This window comes from Adelges cooleyi, unplaced genomic scaffold, assembly GCF_023614345.1.
Source record: "Adelges cooleyi isolate 19-005CV unplaced genomic scaffold, UGA_ACOO_1.1 ACOO_flye_CR_arks_rails_tigmint_CR_PRNA_168, whole genome shotgun sequence".
NCBI lineage: Eukaryota > Metazoa > Arthropoda > Insecta > Hemiptera > Adelgidae > Adelges > Adelges cooleyi.
The window spans coordinates 787,994-803,003 of record NW_026095825.1 but is presented as its reverse complement, the minus strand read 5'-3'; the positions used below and the strand labels follow the sequence as shown (position 1 = coordinate 803,003).

The window sequence follows — 15,010 nt, the reverse complement described above, 5'->3', positions numbered from 1 at the left end:
TACCAAAATACTTTTAAAACCAGCTTGTTTACGAAAAAAAACTATATTATTTCTATAATAGTAGTTTTTGTAATGTATAATGTTAAAACCTAATAATGTATGATACCTACAGTTGTTTGTCATAAATTTATATTAAAACAGTTTTTGTGAAAAACAACTAGTTTTCAATGAGATAGATCTGGGGTGTTTTGTCAATAGTATGGTATGAATCATCAAAACACGTTCAGCTTTTAGCTTTGATGATGAACGAAAAGTTAGGTATTAGATTTACGGTGATGTACTTTATTTGTTTCGTATCTGTACCCACGATAAACTACTCATTTATAATTTCGAAGCAGCATATTATACCAATGTAAAATAAGATAAAATGTATAAAAAGGAATTTCGCTGCCAAATCCAACACGATATGGTATTTTTTTTAAATAAATTCAGTTATAGTAAACATTTTCAAAACACATTTTTTCTCGTACCTTACATGCATAGCTCGTGTAGGTATACAAACACCTTAACATACGTAGGTTATTGTAAATATTGTTGACTTTTATACTATTATAAACCACAATAGCGTTACAAGCAAAACATAATTTTGTAGATAATATCTAGATTATATTACTATTGAAATGTATATTGATTTGTTCTTATGGTACAAACAAAAATCGCTTTTCACCCTGAAAATCGGAAAACCCCAAAAAATTCTATAATGGTTGGATCGAGTTTTTAAAAAAGTAATCTAATTGACAATAATGCGCTTAATATGAGCTAACAGCTATGAACAAATTAGCATAATAGCTATTGCTTGATAATTATCTTAATAAACAATTGACATAACAATGTATTTTGAAATTATTATTTTGATGAAAAATGTTCTACTATTTACAGCCAAAATATATGTTATTATAGTAAAACATGGTTTTTATCAAAACAATTCTTCGGCATAAAAATATGTATTACTTTACTTTACGCCAGAGTATTGTTTACAAAATATCAAAAGCGTTCTAAAGCAAACTAAAACTCTTAAAAACATACTGTTGTACGATAAACTATTAGTATGTTGTTCTTCGAGAATGCACTATAAATATAACTTACTAATCGATAAAAAAGTCACTTTTATCTTTTTTAACTAAAATTCAAATACATACTTTATAATACTTACGAAGATAAAAAAAAGAGAATATGAATATAAAATACATTTTGGTTTTGTGTTTTACCATAGATGTCTTTGTTCAAACTGTTGCGTACAGTGCCGAGGACGTGGTAAGCATCATGCAAACTGAATAAACGGTTATCATCTTGTAAATTGTATTTTCTTTTTTTTTAATTAAAAATATGGTTAATATATTTTTTTTATTAAGTTCCCCTTAATTGTAAAGTTTTTTAATTTTACCCAAAATTTGGGTAGTACGTTTTGTTATTGTAAGCAAAGCTGTGCATCATTCAAATAAATTGTTATCTAAACAATCACCTAGATAACATATAAATATAAATATATTAAGAGTTATTCGAAAAATGTATATTGTGTTTATAACAATTATAGTGTTTTAGTTTACTTACCTTTTAGGCGTATGGTCCTATAATGATTCAATGGACGCTCGAGGCTTTTCAGGCTATAGAAAATTTTGTAGCACAAAGTAACCAACATTCAGGCATGGAAACTGCTCTTACTACGGCTCAATTATTGGATATTCTGGGCGACAAATATCAACATTATGTGGATACTTATCTCGTAGAAAATCATAAGACGAGAGACGACTTAAGTAACCATTCAATTTACTACAATTATCATGTAATATAAGATTTTTCTGCAATTTATGCAAAGCCGTGAGACAGGAGGTTTCAGGAATTATGTTTAATCGCAAAAAAATAAAAATAAATGAAACTTATACATTTAACTTTTTTTTTTCTAAAACATGATAAATATTATTCTAAAACCAAATGTTATCACTGTAGTCCGGAAAACATAAAAAGATTCATTTTATAATACTCAAACTTGTCAGCATTTTTCGTGGGAAAAACACTACATATACATTATGAACAGATATTAAAAAGTTACCAAGCCAAATTTTACATTTTTTGTGATAACTATTATTAGCTTAACTGGACTTAAACTTGTAATAAAAAAGTTCAATAACAAACATGTGTGTAATTTAATTTATGTCTTTTTCCGACATAAAAATTGTTTTTAACATAGTCATATCAGAAAGTCAAAATATAGCTAATTTAATTCATCATTTGTTGAGGTTATATTATTGAAACTAAATCATTTACTAATCATTTATAACAATATTAGTGTTTTCCCTGGGGACACTTTGATATTAAATAATATTTACTCAAACAACATTGCACACCTCTTTATCTGTCAAAAAATACTATCATTAACTATTTTTCAAATAAGTGAGTTTTATTTTTTAATTACAACTTGGGGAATAAAAAATAAAAATTACTCTGGCCAAGTGTAAAAGAGAAGAAATGTGTTATGTAGATAGTTAATGATGTAAATCTAATGAGAGTGAATCTAATGTTTAAGGCCGATGTATGGTGAGTACTGGGTTGTATAACTTTGGTTCTATAATCATTTTCCTGGATACTGTGCAACTGATGTACATATTATAACAATATACCTGACATACATTGTATTGACTAAACATCAATAGCATTATCTATTCAATGTATGTTTTAGACTCTGTAAATTATGCTCTATTCAGGATTATCGTGGGTTTCATTTGCGGACAAAAGAACACGACAGTAACAACATTTTTGAGTGATCAAATTGTAAGAATAATTTTAGAAATATTATTCGGGTAAGATTCTAAACAATTATGAATGTAGGCAAACCATGAAATAGGCAATTTGCTCTTGTAATGCATAGTTAATAATAAATAGTATAATGTAAGTCATTTTTCGGAGTAAATTTATCTATTTGTCAAAAGCATTTTTTTTTTTTTAAATAAATCAAATAATGACATCAATTACATTAATTTTCAATTAATTACATTGGTTAATTTTCTATTTTCTTATCACATAAAACTGGCTAGTGTGTTGTGTGATTACAGACAAACCCATGTTTTTTACATGCTTTATTGTAATTTGGTTTGTACAATAAAGTTATTTTTATAAAACGGAAATTTTGAACGCTAGTTAATATATTAATATTAATTATCATGTTTGATTGTCTTTTTGATTGTTATTTAGTTTTATTTCTCGTAATGGGTAATATCTACCATTTTGTTATATTTTTCTAAAAATTTGTACTGAAATTATAATGTTTGAAATTCATTCGAATAATTTTATATTTAAATATCATTACCATAGAAACATTTTATAACATAATTAAGGTTTAGCTAGTAATCGTTTGAAAACTGTTTTATTTAACTGTACAAATATTTAATTAACTGGCTAACGTTTTGAAATAAATAATGTTTCGACATGATGATTTATATATAAAATTATTATGATACTTTCTGTAAGATTCTTCCTATTTTTTATATGAATGATACATAGTAACTTATGTAAGATGAATCAGATTATATTATTATCTTGGAAGATTTGAGGCAAATAGTTTCTATTTATTTTCTAAAATCTTGTCAACCAATATAGCGCCTAAACTTACATACTTCTAAAAATGTTATATTATATTAAGCTATATTTTTTAATGCCTTTCAATACTTTTCAGGCTATAGACAATGTTATAAAACGTTTCAACAGTAGTTCAGGTCAGACAAGTCCACTCACTACGTTAACATTATCGAGAACGTTGGGCATAGAAAGTTTTGATGTGGCACGTTATCTCGTAGAAAGCAATTTGTCTACAGTAGACTTAAGTAACCATTAAATATATTACATTTATCATATAATATAAAAGCTTTCTCTAGATTTGATGCCAAACTGTAAGTCAGTGGTTTTAGGGAGTATTTCTCATTTACAACTACAATAAATGAAACTTTAAATATTACTTTTTTTTATAAGACGTTACAAATATTTTTCATAAAACCAATAATTACCATTGTAGTCCGAAATATGTAAATATTCCTGAAATTTATTATATTATAAATTTCATTTTAGTCAGTTTTTTATTTATTTTTATTAGCATAGAGATTAAGTTATTCGCAAAAAACATACTTAGGTCATGAACCTAGCATAGATTATAACACCTCACATATATAATATTATTAATTTATGGTTTTAGATGAAGTAAATGATGACCTATTCGGGCATATGGTGACTTGGATTTGCTCTTTCAGGGAAGTGTCAGTAGAACATTATTTAAGTGAGAGACAAGGATTTTTAGATGCGATACAATGATTCAATACATTATGTGTTGGGCTATTATTTTCGTTTCCATAAATATTATAATATATTTATTTTTAGATCGTTTGTGAAATTATAAAACGTAATGTACTAACGAAATATAATAAATATTGTTTCAAAATATAAAATAATTATATGCAATTATTTGAAATACAACCAGAGTGGTTACTTTCCCTCTAATAAACGCCATATGTCTTCGGGGTTTTTTAAATCCGGTAGCCCAAAAAATTCATAGTTGTATTCGCGTTGCCCGATAGATGAGTATACCGACAACTAGACACAATGAAATGTTTTGTGGTCATAAGAGAAGAGCGGCTGTTATAACTTAAGCTCTAAGGGTTACTTTAAAAATATTAAAATAAAGCGCGATTGAGGAGGCTTGCATACCCAACTTTAGTTGCGTGGCATTTTATTTTAAACGTACACGGATGCCTTGAATTAAAAGATGGAACTGATAAAGGAAGTTCAGAAAGCAAATCAGGAGTGTCATTGGGATATTCAAAAAAAAAAATTATAACCAAAAAAAACTCTCTTTGTCGCCTACCAACGTTTTAATTGATACAGCACAGCTAGTACGAAAGGGTGATATTTTATACTAAATACTTTGATGAGCAACACTGCTCTTTCATATTTATTGCCTAACTCGTGATCAGTTTCTGAATGAGGCGTAAAACATAAGTACCATGTGCACTCACGTAAAAGTTATGTGGGTGATAGGAATAAGAGAACTCAGCAGAAAAGAAAGAAGTTCCCAAAAAAGTAAGCCTATCAAAGTAATAACAGAAACTATTCAAGTGTTAAGCGATAAAACTAAAAATTGAGCTATGGATATAATATTTATCTATAAAAAAAAGTGTCATTCTATCAAATAACGTTTTTATTTGTTTTATTGTGTACATTCGTTTGCTATACAATTTTTTAAATTTTTAGTTCACCTAAATTATTCAGTTTTTTTTATTTTATTTTATTTTTTTCATTTTTGGTAAAACAATCTGTACAATATTTACAATAAGTTTTTTTGTTGACAATATATGTATATAGCTTGAGTAAATAGCATGCGAGGAAGCCACCCATTGATAACACCCCGGTAAAATATTTAATTTTAATTTTTGCTTATGTTTTTATGTTATTAGGTCGCGATTCCAGTTTCTTTTAAGTCTGCGTGTAGAGTTGTTGGGGAAGTTGGTAGTGCACATTCGTTTTATTAGGGGGTTTGTATTTGAGTTAAGTTTTGAGTGAAATCTATTGTAGTGTAGTTTGGCAAGTTCGTTAACTGTTTTAATTAGTAAGTCCTTATGCAGGTTGTTGTTGGTTATATACCAAGGGGCATTAGTTAGCATCCGAATCGAAATGTTCTGGAATGCCTGTATTGGACGTATATTTGAGGGCTTTGCAGGCCCCCAAATTTAAATACCATAAGACCATACTGGTCTTATAATAGACTTGTAGATCAGCATTTTAGTTCGGAGTGGTAGTTTGGACTTGAGGAGAAGGCGGAAAAGATGTAGTCTAGCGTTAGCTTTTTTTCTTTTATCCTTGAGATGGGGACCCCAAGTTAGGCGCTTATCCAAAATAATACCCAGGTATTTTGTTTTGTCCTGAGTAGGGATTGTAGTATTATTGATTTTGATAGCTGGGCATATTTCAGAACGGAGAGCAAAAGTAACTTGACTTGACTTGTTTTCATTAATTTTTTTTATCTTCCAATTTCTGAACCACGACTCTATACGTTTCACATGAGCTTGAAGGTGATAGGCTGCATCGTTGATATTGGTGTGGGTTGATAATATGGCCGTATCGTCAGCAAAAGTTGGTGCTATCAGAGTATTCGTGTTATGAGGTATATCAGCGGTAAAAACGTTGTATAAATCAGGTGAGAAGCCGCTGCCTTGAGGAACACTAGCTTCGATTGAGTAGGTAATAAGGTAAATTGGCACAGCCTTGCCTTACCGTAAATTTCCTTTCTTGTAAGAACGATTTAATAATCAGGTATAATGGCGCTGGGAGCATTTTTTTTAATTTGTAGAGCAAACCGTTATGCCAGACACGATCAAATGCCTGGGCAACATCTAGAAACAGTCCGGTGCAGTATTGACTGTTTTCTAATGCTGAGACAATAGTGTCGGTCAGCCTGTGTACCTGATGGATTGTTGAGTGTTTCGCTCTAAATCCAAACTGGGTTTAATAAAAAGTTAACAATGTATAACTATGCAAATTGTGGGAAAATATTGTACTTAGTTTTAAAAAACGTATCGTTAACTTTTGTGCAATTAAGAGATTTTAGCTAAAACAGTTGAATACATGAAATATTAATGATTAGAAATAAAGTAGTTCAAAGGTTAAATTAAAAAAAAAACACAAAACAAATTACGTTAAAATTAATAACTTATTTTTGAAAAAAAACAATAAGTTATCTGAATAAACAAAAAAAAAAAAAAAGGAATCAATAAGAACTGTTTTTGTAAAGTATGTAGATTCTTATGATTTATAAAGTATGTGATGATGTGTATGGATAGGCCGGGCAAAAAGAAGGTGTTTTACAAAAAAAAAAGAATAACCAATACTTTTATTGAACTAAAATAGTTAAACTGTTGATTTTTATTATTATTAAACTTATACTATTAACACTTTTAAAATAAACTTAATTTAGAGAGGTTCTGTTATTATCTGAGGTTCTGCTATGGTCTGCTCTGAATTCCCGACTGACTAACTAGCTAGGCGATTTGCTCGTGTCAACCGACGGGCCCAGGATACCCGACACCAAAGGTTTCGACATAACCACGATCACACTTGCAATCGCCTATTAATATTACTACCAATATAATACTACATAGCATTCCAAACTATTATGAAATATTTATTAAAAAATAAATAGTTATTATGTTACACTACATCTCTCCCCACATAAGATTGGACAGTCCCTGTCAATCCTTAAAATTAAATAATTATAATTTTCTTAACTTACGGGGGCACGGGTTACAATACCGCCATTCCGTGCTTATTATCTTATATCTAATTATATTACTTACTATAATTAAATCTAAGGGGTACATAGTTAAATACTTTTTTGGGTATCTTAATTTCTAACTAAATTGACGATTCCTCGACTACATCTCGGGGTTGGTGTACAACAGATTTACGCTTTTTGTACTTGGCAAAACAGTATAAAGTAACACATAGAGTGAGTAAGATAGTAAAGAGAATTACAATTGTTAACGTGAGAATAGAATGGTTTGTTTGTATCGATTTAAAATTCTGTAAATGATTGGCTTCACTTTCGATTTCTTTCAACGATTTAGAATGTTTTTCGATTTCTATGAGATATTTATCATTCAGAGGTTCGGGAAATTTGTAATTCTTTAAAATATCTTGTTCGTCCAAGGATAGAGTGAAATTTTTAATGTAACTAACTCCTATCGGTAAGTAAAGATCTTGACTTGTAGTTTTAGTTATGGCTTAAGAAGGTATGAGAATGATTTGATTTGCATACAAGTTACATGTTTGATTAAGTGTTACCTGTCCTGTACCGTCTAATCTTATAATACGGGGTTCACCATTATTACATTTTATGGTTACGCTTTCATTTTTGGCCAAAAACAACCAAGTGTTAGTTTTGGACCAACGATTGAACATAGCGGATTTTATGGTTATATAGTGGATATTACAAAGTGTTGGTATAATTGGTCGTCCCGATAAGGGTTAAAGACTGCAAAGGGTATTAGTAGCTGTATACAATAAATGAGTATCCGGGCAAAATAATGATGAGTCTAAGACTTTACAATTTTCGAGTTGGGTTTCCCGGTAACTGTATAAAGTATTTGTGATTTTTACTGAGAGCTATTACCGAGACAGAGGGAGTAATTAAAGAGTATATATCACCTTGTTCGTGAATAGGAAATGGAATAACTTTGAAAGTTGAAAAAACATTATAGTCGATTAAAGGGATACATTGGATGAAAATAAACGTGTCATCTACCATGATCACTGAGATGGTAGAAATATGAATTAATTTGCTTATAGAGAACTGCTCTAGTCGGAACGGTAAATTTGAACCAATAGGTAGTCGGATTTGAATTTCTCGGAATTGTGTTAAATATTGTTTATGCGATAAAAGAGTTGGATGAATGTGTCCATTTATGGCGGAGTTTACTAGTTGCAACAATCTCTGAACTTGGAATACGCTTTGCGTCAACTGTAGATTAATGACGGCAACTTGTTCTACCAGCATTTCACGTGCGTCGATTTCTGACAATCTATCTATATAAATTTTATAATAAATTATAGAAATTTTATGAAATATATATAATATAAATATATCTATATAAATTTTATAATAAATTATAGAAATTTTATGAAATATATATATCTATAGAAATTTTATGAAATTTAGACATTTTTTTCATAAAAATTCTATATTTTATTATAATTTTTCTATGTATCATAAAATGTCTATATTTCATAATAATAATAAAATATAATATAGAATAATAATTATATATGTGTGTATTTCTGTGTAATATGTATAGTTAGGTCTACGTATATTCAGGTGTTGTCTAGTCAAATTATTAAGTTTAAATGAAAAAACTACAGACACGTGTCAGCGATTAAAACAATCTACGAGTAATAATATATATCATGGTGGTTTAAAATTAACTTATCTTAGAATTTTGTTTGCAGCACCCCCCCACCACTATTTTTTTTTTATATATAAAAAATTGTTCTGTGAAAATGTGGGTTAGATTAACTAAAGAGGGTCCTTGAAACTTCAACCCCAATGCGACACGCGAAGGGGATGAGTAATCTAACCCAAATTTTCACAGATTACTTTTTTATATCATAGAACAAATAAGGGGGGGGGGGAATACTGCAATCAAACTTCTAAAGTAATGTATAATGCAAGATCTTGGGATAAGTTATTTTTACACACAGGCATTCGGAGTATTATGTAAATTTTTCCGAGTTATTCCGTACCGAAATTTGTAAAACAAATTTATTTTACATTATTCCGAATAAGTTTATCTAATGAAAAAAATTAAGACTATTTCTCCTAAGTTATCACACCTATTTGTATAAAAACTAGTCGGTTATTCTTTCGTTTACTTAAGTGTTTAATATCACAAAATATAACGTTTATAAACAAATATTTGTAAAATTATTTAAAATTTATTTTTTTTTAGTTTACTATAATATAATGGGACCAAGAGTCAATCGTTTTGTCGCTAAGTTGAATTTTCAATAACTACTCATTATTAAATACTATATTTGTAACTAAACAGACACGTTAAAATGTTTTATAAAATTGTTGTTTTATTAACATGTACGTCAATGGTCAGCTGTGTTAAAAAAATTGACTTGGATGAGCATGATCAAGTAATTTAAATTTCAAATATTTTTGCTTCATTTTTTAGACCATATTATTAAAATCATAACTAAGTAAGCCGACTTGATCGCTAGATTATAAACTTTTTTTAGCGCATTTGCACACTTGCGTCAAGCCAAAGAAAATGTTACATTAGAAAATATGTGCGATAATACTTATTTATCCAAGTCTAAGAAATAATTATCATGCGTAGTATTATCTAGCCATCACGTCTGTCTAATTAATTATGACTGAATGAAACCATTATTGCCGTGTGACAAAAATATTTTATTTCATTCTAGAGACATTTAGTAGTTCATTAAAAATAGTAAGACTTATGCCGCGATTCAATTAATATATTTTTTGTGCAGCCAGGCAATTTTCTTCCAAATTATGACTGTTTATATTATTCAAGTTTATTATTGATAAAATTTGTTAATAAAATAAATTGAAAGCTTTTTTTATTTTACTTTTTTACCTCAGAATATTGAGAATACCTCAGAATATTGACGGATAAATGTTTGATATAATGACTGTGATTTATAGAAGCTATTTCAAAAGGTCAGCCAAGTAAAAAAAAAAAAACAATTTACCGAGAAAAAATGTTCGAGATATAGATTTAGTATAACAATTATGAAACTTAACTAAAACAAAATACTAAAATCAAATTAAAAAAAACGAAATTTTTTCTTATTAAATAAAAAAATAGTTTGTCCAGAAATTCCACTGTTACGTTAGGTTAAAAAATAATTAAGTGTCTATACGTAACCTTTAAAAGATGTGATTTTATATTATGGAAACTAAGTAAGTACTTTAATTTATCTTAAATAATATACTCAAATTTGTTACTCAATGTACGAAATTTAATTTTTCTAATCAATGTTTTGTGTGAAAAATATTTTTTAGGCTATATCAAATGCTTTCAATAAGACTATTGAATCTTTTAATAGAATTGATCACATTACGATAAGACAATTTTTACGAATTATCGGCAACGACCAAATAAATAGAGATATTTTGAAAACACATTTCCGGAAAAATCCACATATACATAAAAAAAACAGGAGTAAGCATTAAGTTTATTAGAATCTAAATTTCAATAGAAAGCCGCGTTAGTATTAGTTTTTTCGTATAGCCTATTTAAAGCTATTTGTGCAATATAAAAGCAATATACCATATCTTATCTTCTAATATATCATATCTAATCATCTCATGATGGCAGTATGGAGCTTTTATAGCCTGTTAAGCTTACATGACGATGATGATGATATTTATCATATCTTATATTATATCATAGAGAATACATATGAGAAGTAGCGCAAACAATTCTTATTAAAAGTTATGTAGATCTTTAAATTCGAATAATGTGTGTAGGCTACCTTAGTAGAATTGGCTGTATTTTTTTTTTTTGTCTCGTATTTTAAAAATCTTAAAATATACAAAGTATTCGTAATTTTCTTTAAATTTAATACGTCCTATTTGTTTTCAGACATTATAAATGAAGGGTTATTTTTCGATCTAGTGTATGCAGTTGGTCGTGATCGTGGTGTTTCTACCAAAGAATTGGCTTTAAAAATTATTAAACAAATTGAAAAAACGGACGACTTTGCAGAAACTTTAAAATGTGAAGAAACTTTAGATGAAGAAGTTTTAGATGAAGCTGAACCATCTTCTAGTAAACAGACATATAAATAATAATAACTATTATAATTTTAATTATAACACATTAATAAATTGAAAATAATAATTCTAATAATTTAATAAAGTAGCATGTCATCGTGTATATTTTTTTTATTCTATGTGCAGTTTTTTCCTTACTCTAAAAACTAAAATTGTAACATTATCAAAAACATTAAAATAATAATAATGTTTTATTTAAATTAATAAAACGGGTTAGTGACTAATAGTATAGATGAAAAATATTATTAATTAAACAATTTAGATTAGCCAAACAAATACAATTTATTAGTAAGAATAAAAAACTCAATAATTTTCTACATAGCCTTTTATAACTGCAAAAAATCAACATTGGATCGTGTTGCAGACCACCATCAATTAGATAGCTGTGGCCGTATTTGTCTGGTTGGCCTCAAGTACTCAGGTACTACAGTTATTTCTTGTTGGGTTAAATGTTAATGTATCGTTAAATATCAATTTGTAATACACCTTGGCATAATATATCCGGACAATTACAAATTCGGTTTTAAATCATTTTTTTTAAGAAAAAAAAGAAGAGTGAGTAATGAAAAACTCTTTGATGTGAATCTGTACAAACAAAAAATATCGATTAAATTCATTATAACGACAAAAATATGCTTAAAATTGTATTTTTTGTAAAATATGGATACGGTTGAAGTATCGGACTATAATATAACTATGGTTCACGGCGGTGTGAAGTAATATCATATAAGAGAAGTAGCGCGAAAATTTTAATAATTTAAAAGTTGTATAGATCATCAAGGAAGTAAATACTAATATAATGTGTGTAGTCTAAGTAGAGCGGATAGAATTTTAGTATAATTTAGTCCCATATTTTAAAAATGCTATAATAGTACAAATATTCTTTTGATAAAATACGTTTTGTTTGTTTTTCAGAGGGAATAAACGAATATATATTTTTCGATTTAGTATATGTAGTCGCTCACTGTCGTGAAGTTTCTATTGATTCTTTGGCTTCAATAATGAATCAAAAAATGCAAACAGTGGATTAAAGTGTAGTATTTTAAAATGTGTAGAAACATAGATGAAGCTGAATCGTCTTCTAATATATAGCCATCTAAATAGTTATAATAATAATTATTGTAATATTTCTTATATTTAAATATTTTTTTTCCTTATACAACTTCTATTTAGTACTTATGCAATTTTATTCTAACCCAAAAACCAAAAAGTTGGTAATTATTATTTATTTCTCATCATAGAAATCATTAATATTTATCTTTCTTTTCTTTTACACCTAATAATCTGATACACATGAAGTCTGTGTTCAGACATAAGACTCACAGTATTTTATAAAGTATTCAATTAAACCTATTCTACAAACAAGACAGTTAACAAAGAAGAGATGTATTCAGACCGCCGCAGAACCATCTAGAGGTACGTGAAATTCATATATAAACAAACATCAGAGTAATAATAAAATTAAAAGAAGATAGGATATTTTAATAACACACCCATATACAACTCCCACAACATATATCATAACAAACAGTTATAACATTACATTACAATATTATTTTCATCACATTTTTGTACCCATTTTATTTTATTTAAATTGTATTATTACATATTGCTTACCTTGTGCCCTAAATTTCGTCGACCTTCTGTCGCCAACTTAACCGTTATTTTCTATTGTGCTATTTGTATGCATCCGTTTCGAATCCGCTCGGACTTGGATTTACCAACTCGCATCTGAACTCAGGTCAGAGTGTAGATAAATACGAGTACATATAAATCCATTTTTTTTTTTTAGAAATTATTTAGTTCATAAATCCGTCAGGAAAAAGTAATTTTTTGTACAGTTTTTCTTTAAAAGCGATAGTAGACTAATATTTTGATTGTGATTTCAATTTCTAAATTAGTTCTGACGTCACCCTTTAGAAATCAAAACATGCTTATGTTGGGAAGTTGTATTGTTGTTTTAAAACAGTTTTTAACAAGATTGCAAAATTGAATTGAGGTATGATTTGAATTGAGGATCAAAAGCAAATGCTTACAGTTGTAAAAGAAATTTAGTAAGATGTTGCATTTACGAATGACAATCGACAAATTAATGTAGTTTGTGTATACTAGAGCTGAGACCTCGAATCGAATTTTTCGAATAATACTATTGGTATGAAAATAATTAGAATATTCGAACAGTTATCGAATTTTCGCATGAACTTCTTAATCTAAGAGGTAATATTTATTTTGACAAATTTATGTTTTTTTTGTAATTATATATCTATAAAAATTGTTAAAATATTATTTGTTGTAATAAGTAATAATATTTATTTTGTCAAAAGAATAATTCGTTATAATGATATTAATTTTGTTAAAAAACTATTAAAAATAGATCACGGACACCTTAAATGTCTCTTAATTATTTTTTTTTAATCTAATTAATCCTGCAAATAAAATGATAAAATATTCGAATATTCGAACAATCAGATCGAATATTCGAATAACCCATCGAATATTCGAATAAAAAATTCAAATTAAGTATTCGAACATTCGAATTTTTTTTATTCGAATAGTCCCACCACTAGTGTATACTATCAATTTATAAGTATTGTTTGTTGTCTTATCCGGCAGACGAAACATAAAATATTATAATGTAATCGGTGAAACTGGGTCTTACATAAGCTAGCCATACTTCTCAGTTCTTTATACCCTATCGTACTACGGTAAAGTGGCAACGCCACCACAGCTGACGGTCGTCAACACTAGACGGTCTTCAACAGATTTCTTAGTTGCATTAATCAGTGTGATTGCTCATCATGTTTGTTTCTGTTAACCTGAAGAATTCAATACCGTTTTCAGGAGGTGTGATATTTGCCAATACCGGAAGCCATTCCAAAAGGGTTGACTTTAGCGCCTCACTCATCGACCAAATGACAATATTTAATTACAACTACATTTTCTTAAAATACTGACTATTGAGCCACACGCTGAACAATATTCGACTGTAGAATATACTAGTTCTAGTGAAGCTACTCTAAGAGTATGAGCGTTTGATACCCATCCCGTCCCGGTTACATTTTTTATTATATAAATTTAATAATTCTTGGAAGTTGTTAATAAAATATTCAATTGAAGTTAACAAATTTTAATGCGTGATTATTATGTAAATTTAATATTTTGCAGAAATACTACAACACTTAAAAAATAATAAATAAACATAATAACGTCAGTAGTTATAATCTGTATGTTGACCACTGCTCAATTCCACATGATTATTTTGAGTCCTTGTACATAAATGGCTGTTCAACGCCGATCTCAAAAACTAAATCAAATGTTTTAGTATCATTTAATTACAAAAAGAAAACACAATTTCAATATTATCAAAACAGATTTTCTTTTATTACAATTTTTTCATCTTTTAAAAAGTAACAATTCAACTTTAGTTTTCATCATACAACAACTATAACATAATTGTTTTAACTTTGCAAGGCGTAGAGTTCGCACGCCACATCTTTAGGGTTTCACTCGAATAGGGTTTATAGTTGGATATGGCAAATCGAAAATATTTTTCTCCATTAATTCATTTATAATAAATTCTAGTACTTGACACAGTTCTATTTGAAGACGATATTATTTTAAAACCAGCCAATAAAATAATTAAATGAATCAAGTTATATCGTAGTC

The 15,010-nt window shown here is 28.2% G+C and overlaps 1 protein-coding gene across 3 annotated transcripts; it reads left to right on the top strand.

Annotated features, from left to right (window-relative positions):
- Positions 1 to 9,492: 9,492 nt before the first annotated feature.
- On the top strand, positions 9,493 to 12,433 carry LOC126832996 (uncharacterized). 3 transcript variants are annotated; one of them, XM_050564073.1, is made up of 5 exons: positions 9,493 to 9,675; positions 10,571 to 10,730; positions 11,154 to 11,339; positions 11,667 to 11,765; positions 12,260 to 12,433. In XM_050564073.1, exons 1-5 carry the CDS (start codon positions 9,592 to 9,594, stop codon positions 12,373 to 12,375), a joined length of 645 nt encoding a protein of 214 aa, XP_050420030.1. In that variant the 5' UTR covers positions 9,493 to 9,591; the 3' UTR covers positions 12,376 to 12,433. The 3 variants fall into 3 exon arrangements, with proteins under 3 accessions (XP_050420030.1, XP_050420031.1, XP_050420033.1); XM_050564074.1 differs by having other exon boundaries at positions 11,709 to 11,765; positions 12,260 to 12,430; XM_050564076.1 differs by lacking the exon at positions 11,667 to 11,765 and having other exon boundaries at positions 12,260 to 12,425.
- Positions 12,434 to 15,010: the final 2,577 nt, after the last annotated feature.

Excerpts from the sequence above, each read along its gene's own strand:
- LOC126832996 (XM_050564073.1), top strand. The coding sequence starts at position 9,592 with ATGTTTTATAAAATTGTTGTTTTATTAACATGTACGTCAATGGTCAGC. Across the intron at positions 9,676-10,570 it reads ACTTGGATGAGCATGATCAA|GCTATATCAAATGCTTTCAA; the intron begins GTAATTTAAATT and ends AATATTTTTTAG. Across the intron at positions 11,340-11,666 it reads TGAAGCTGAACCATCTTCTA|CCTTTTATAACTGCAAAAAA; the intron begins GTAAACAGACAT and ends TTTTCTACATAG.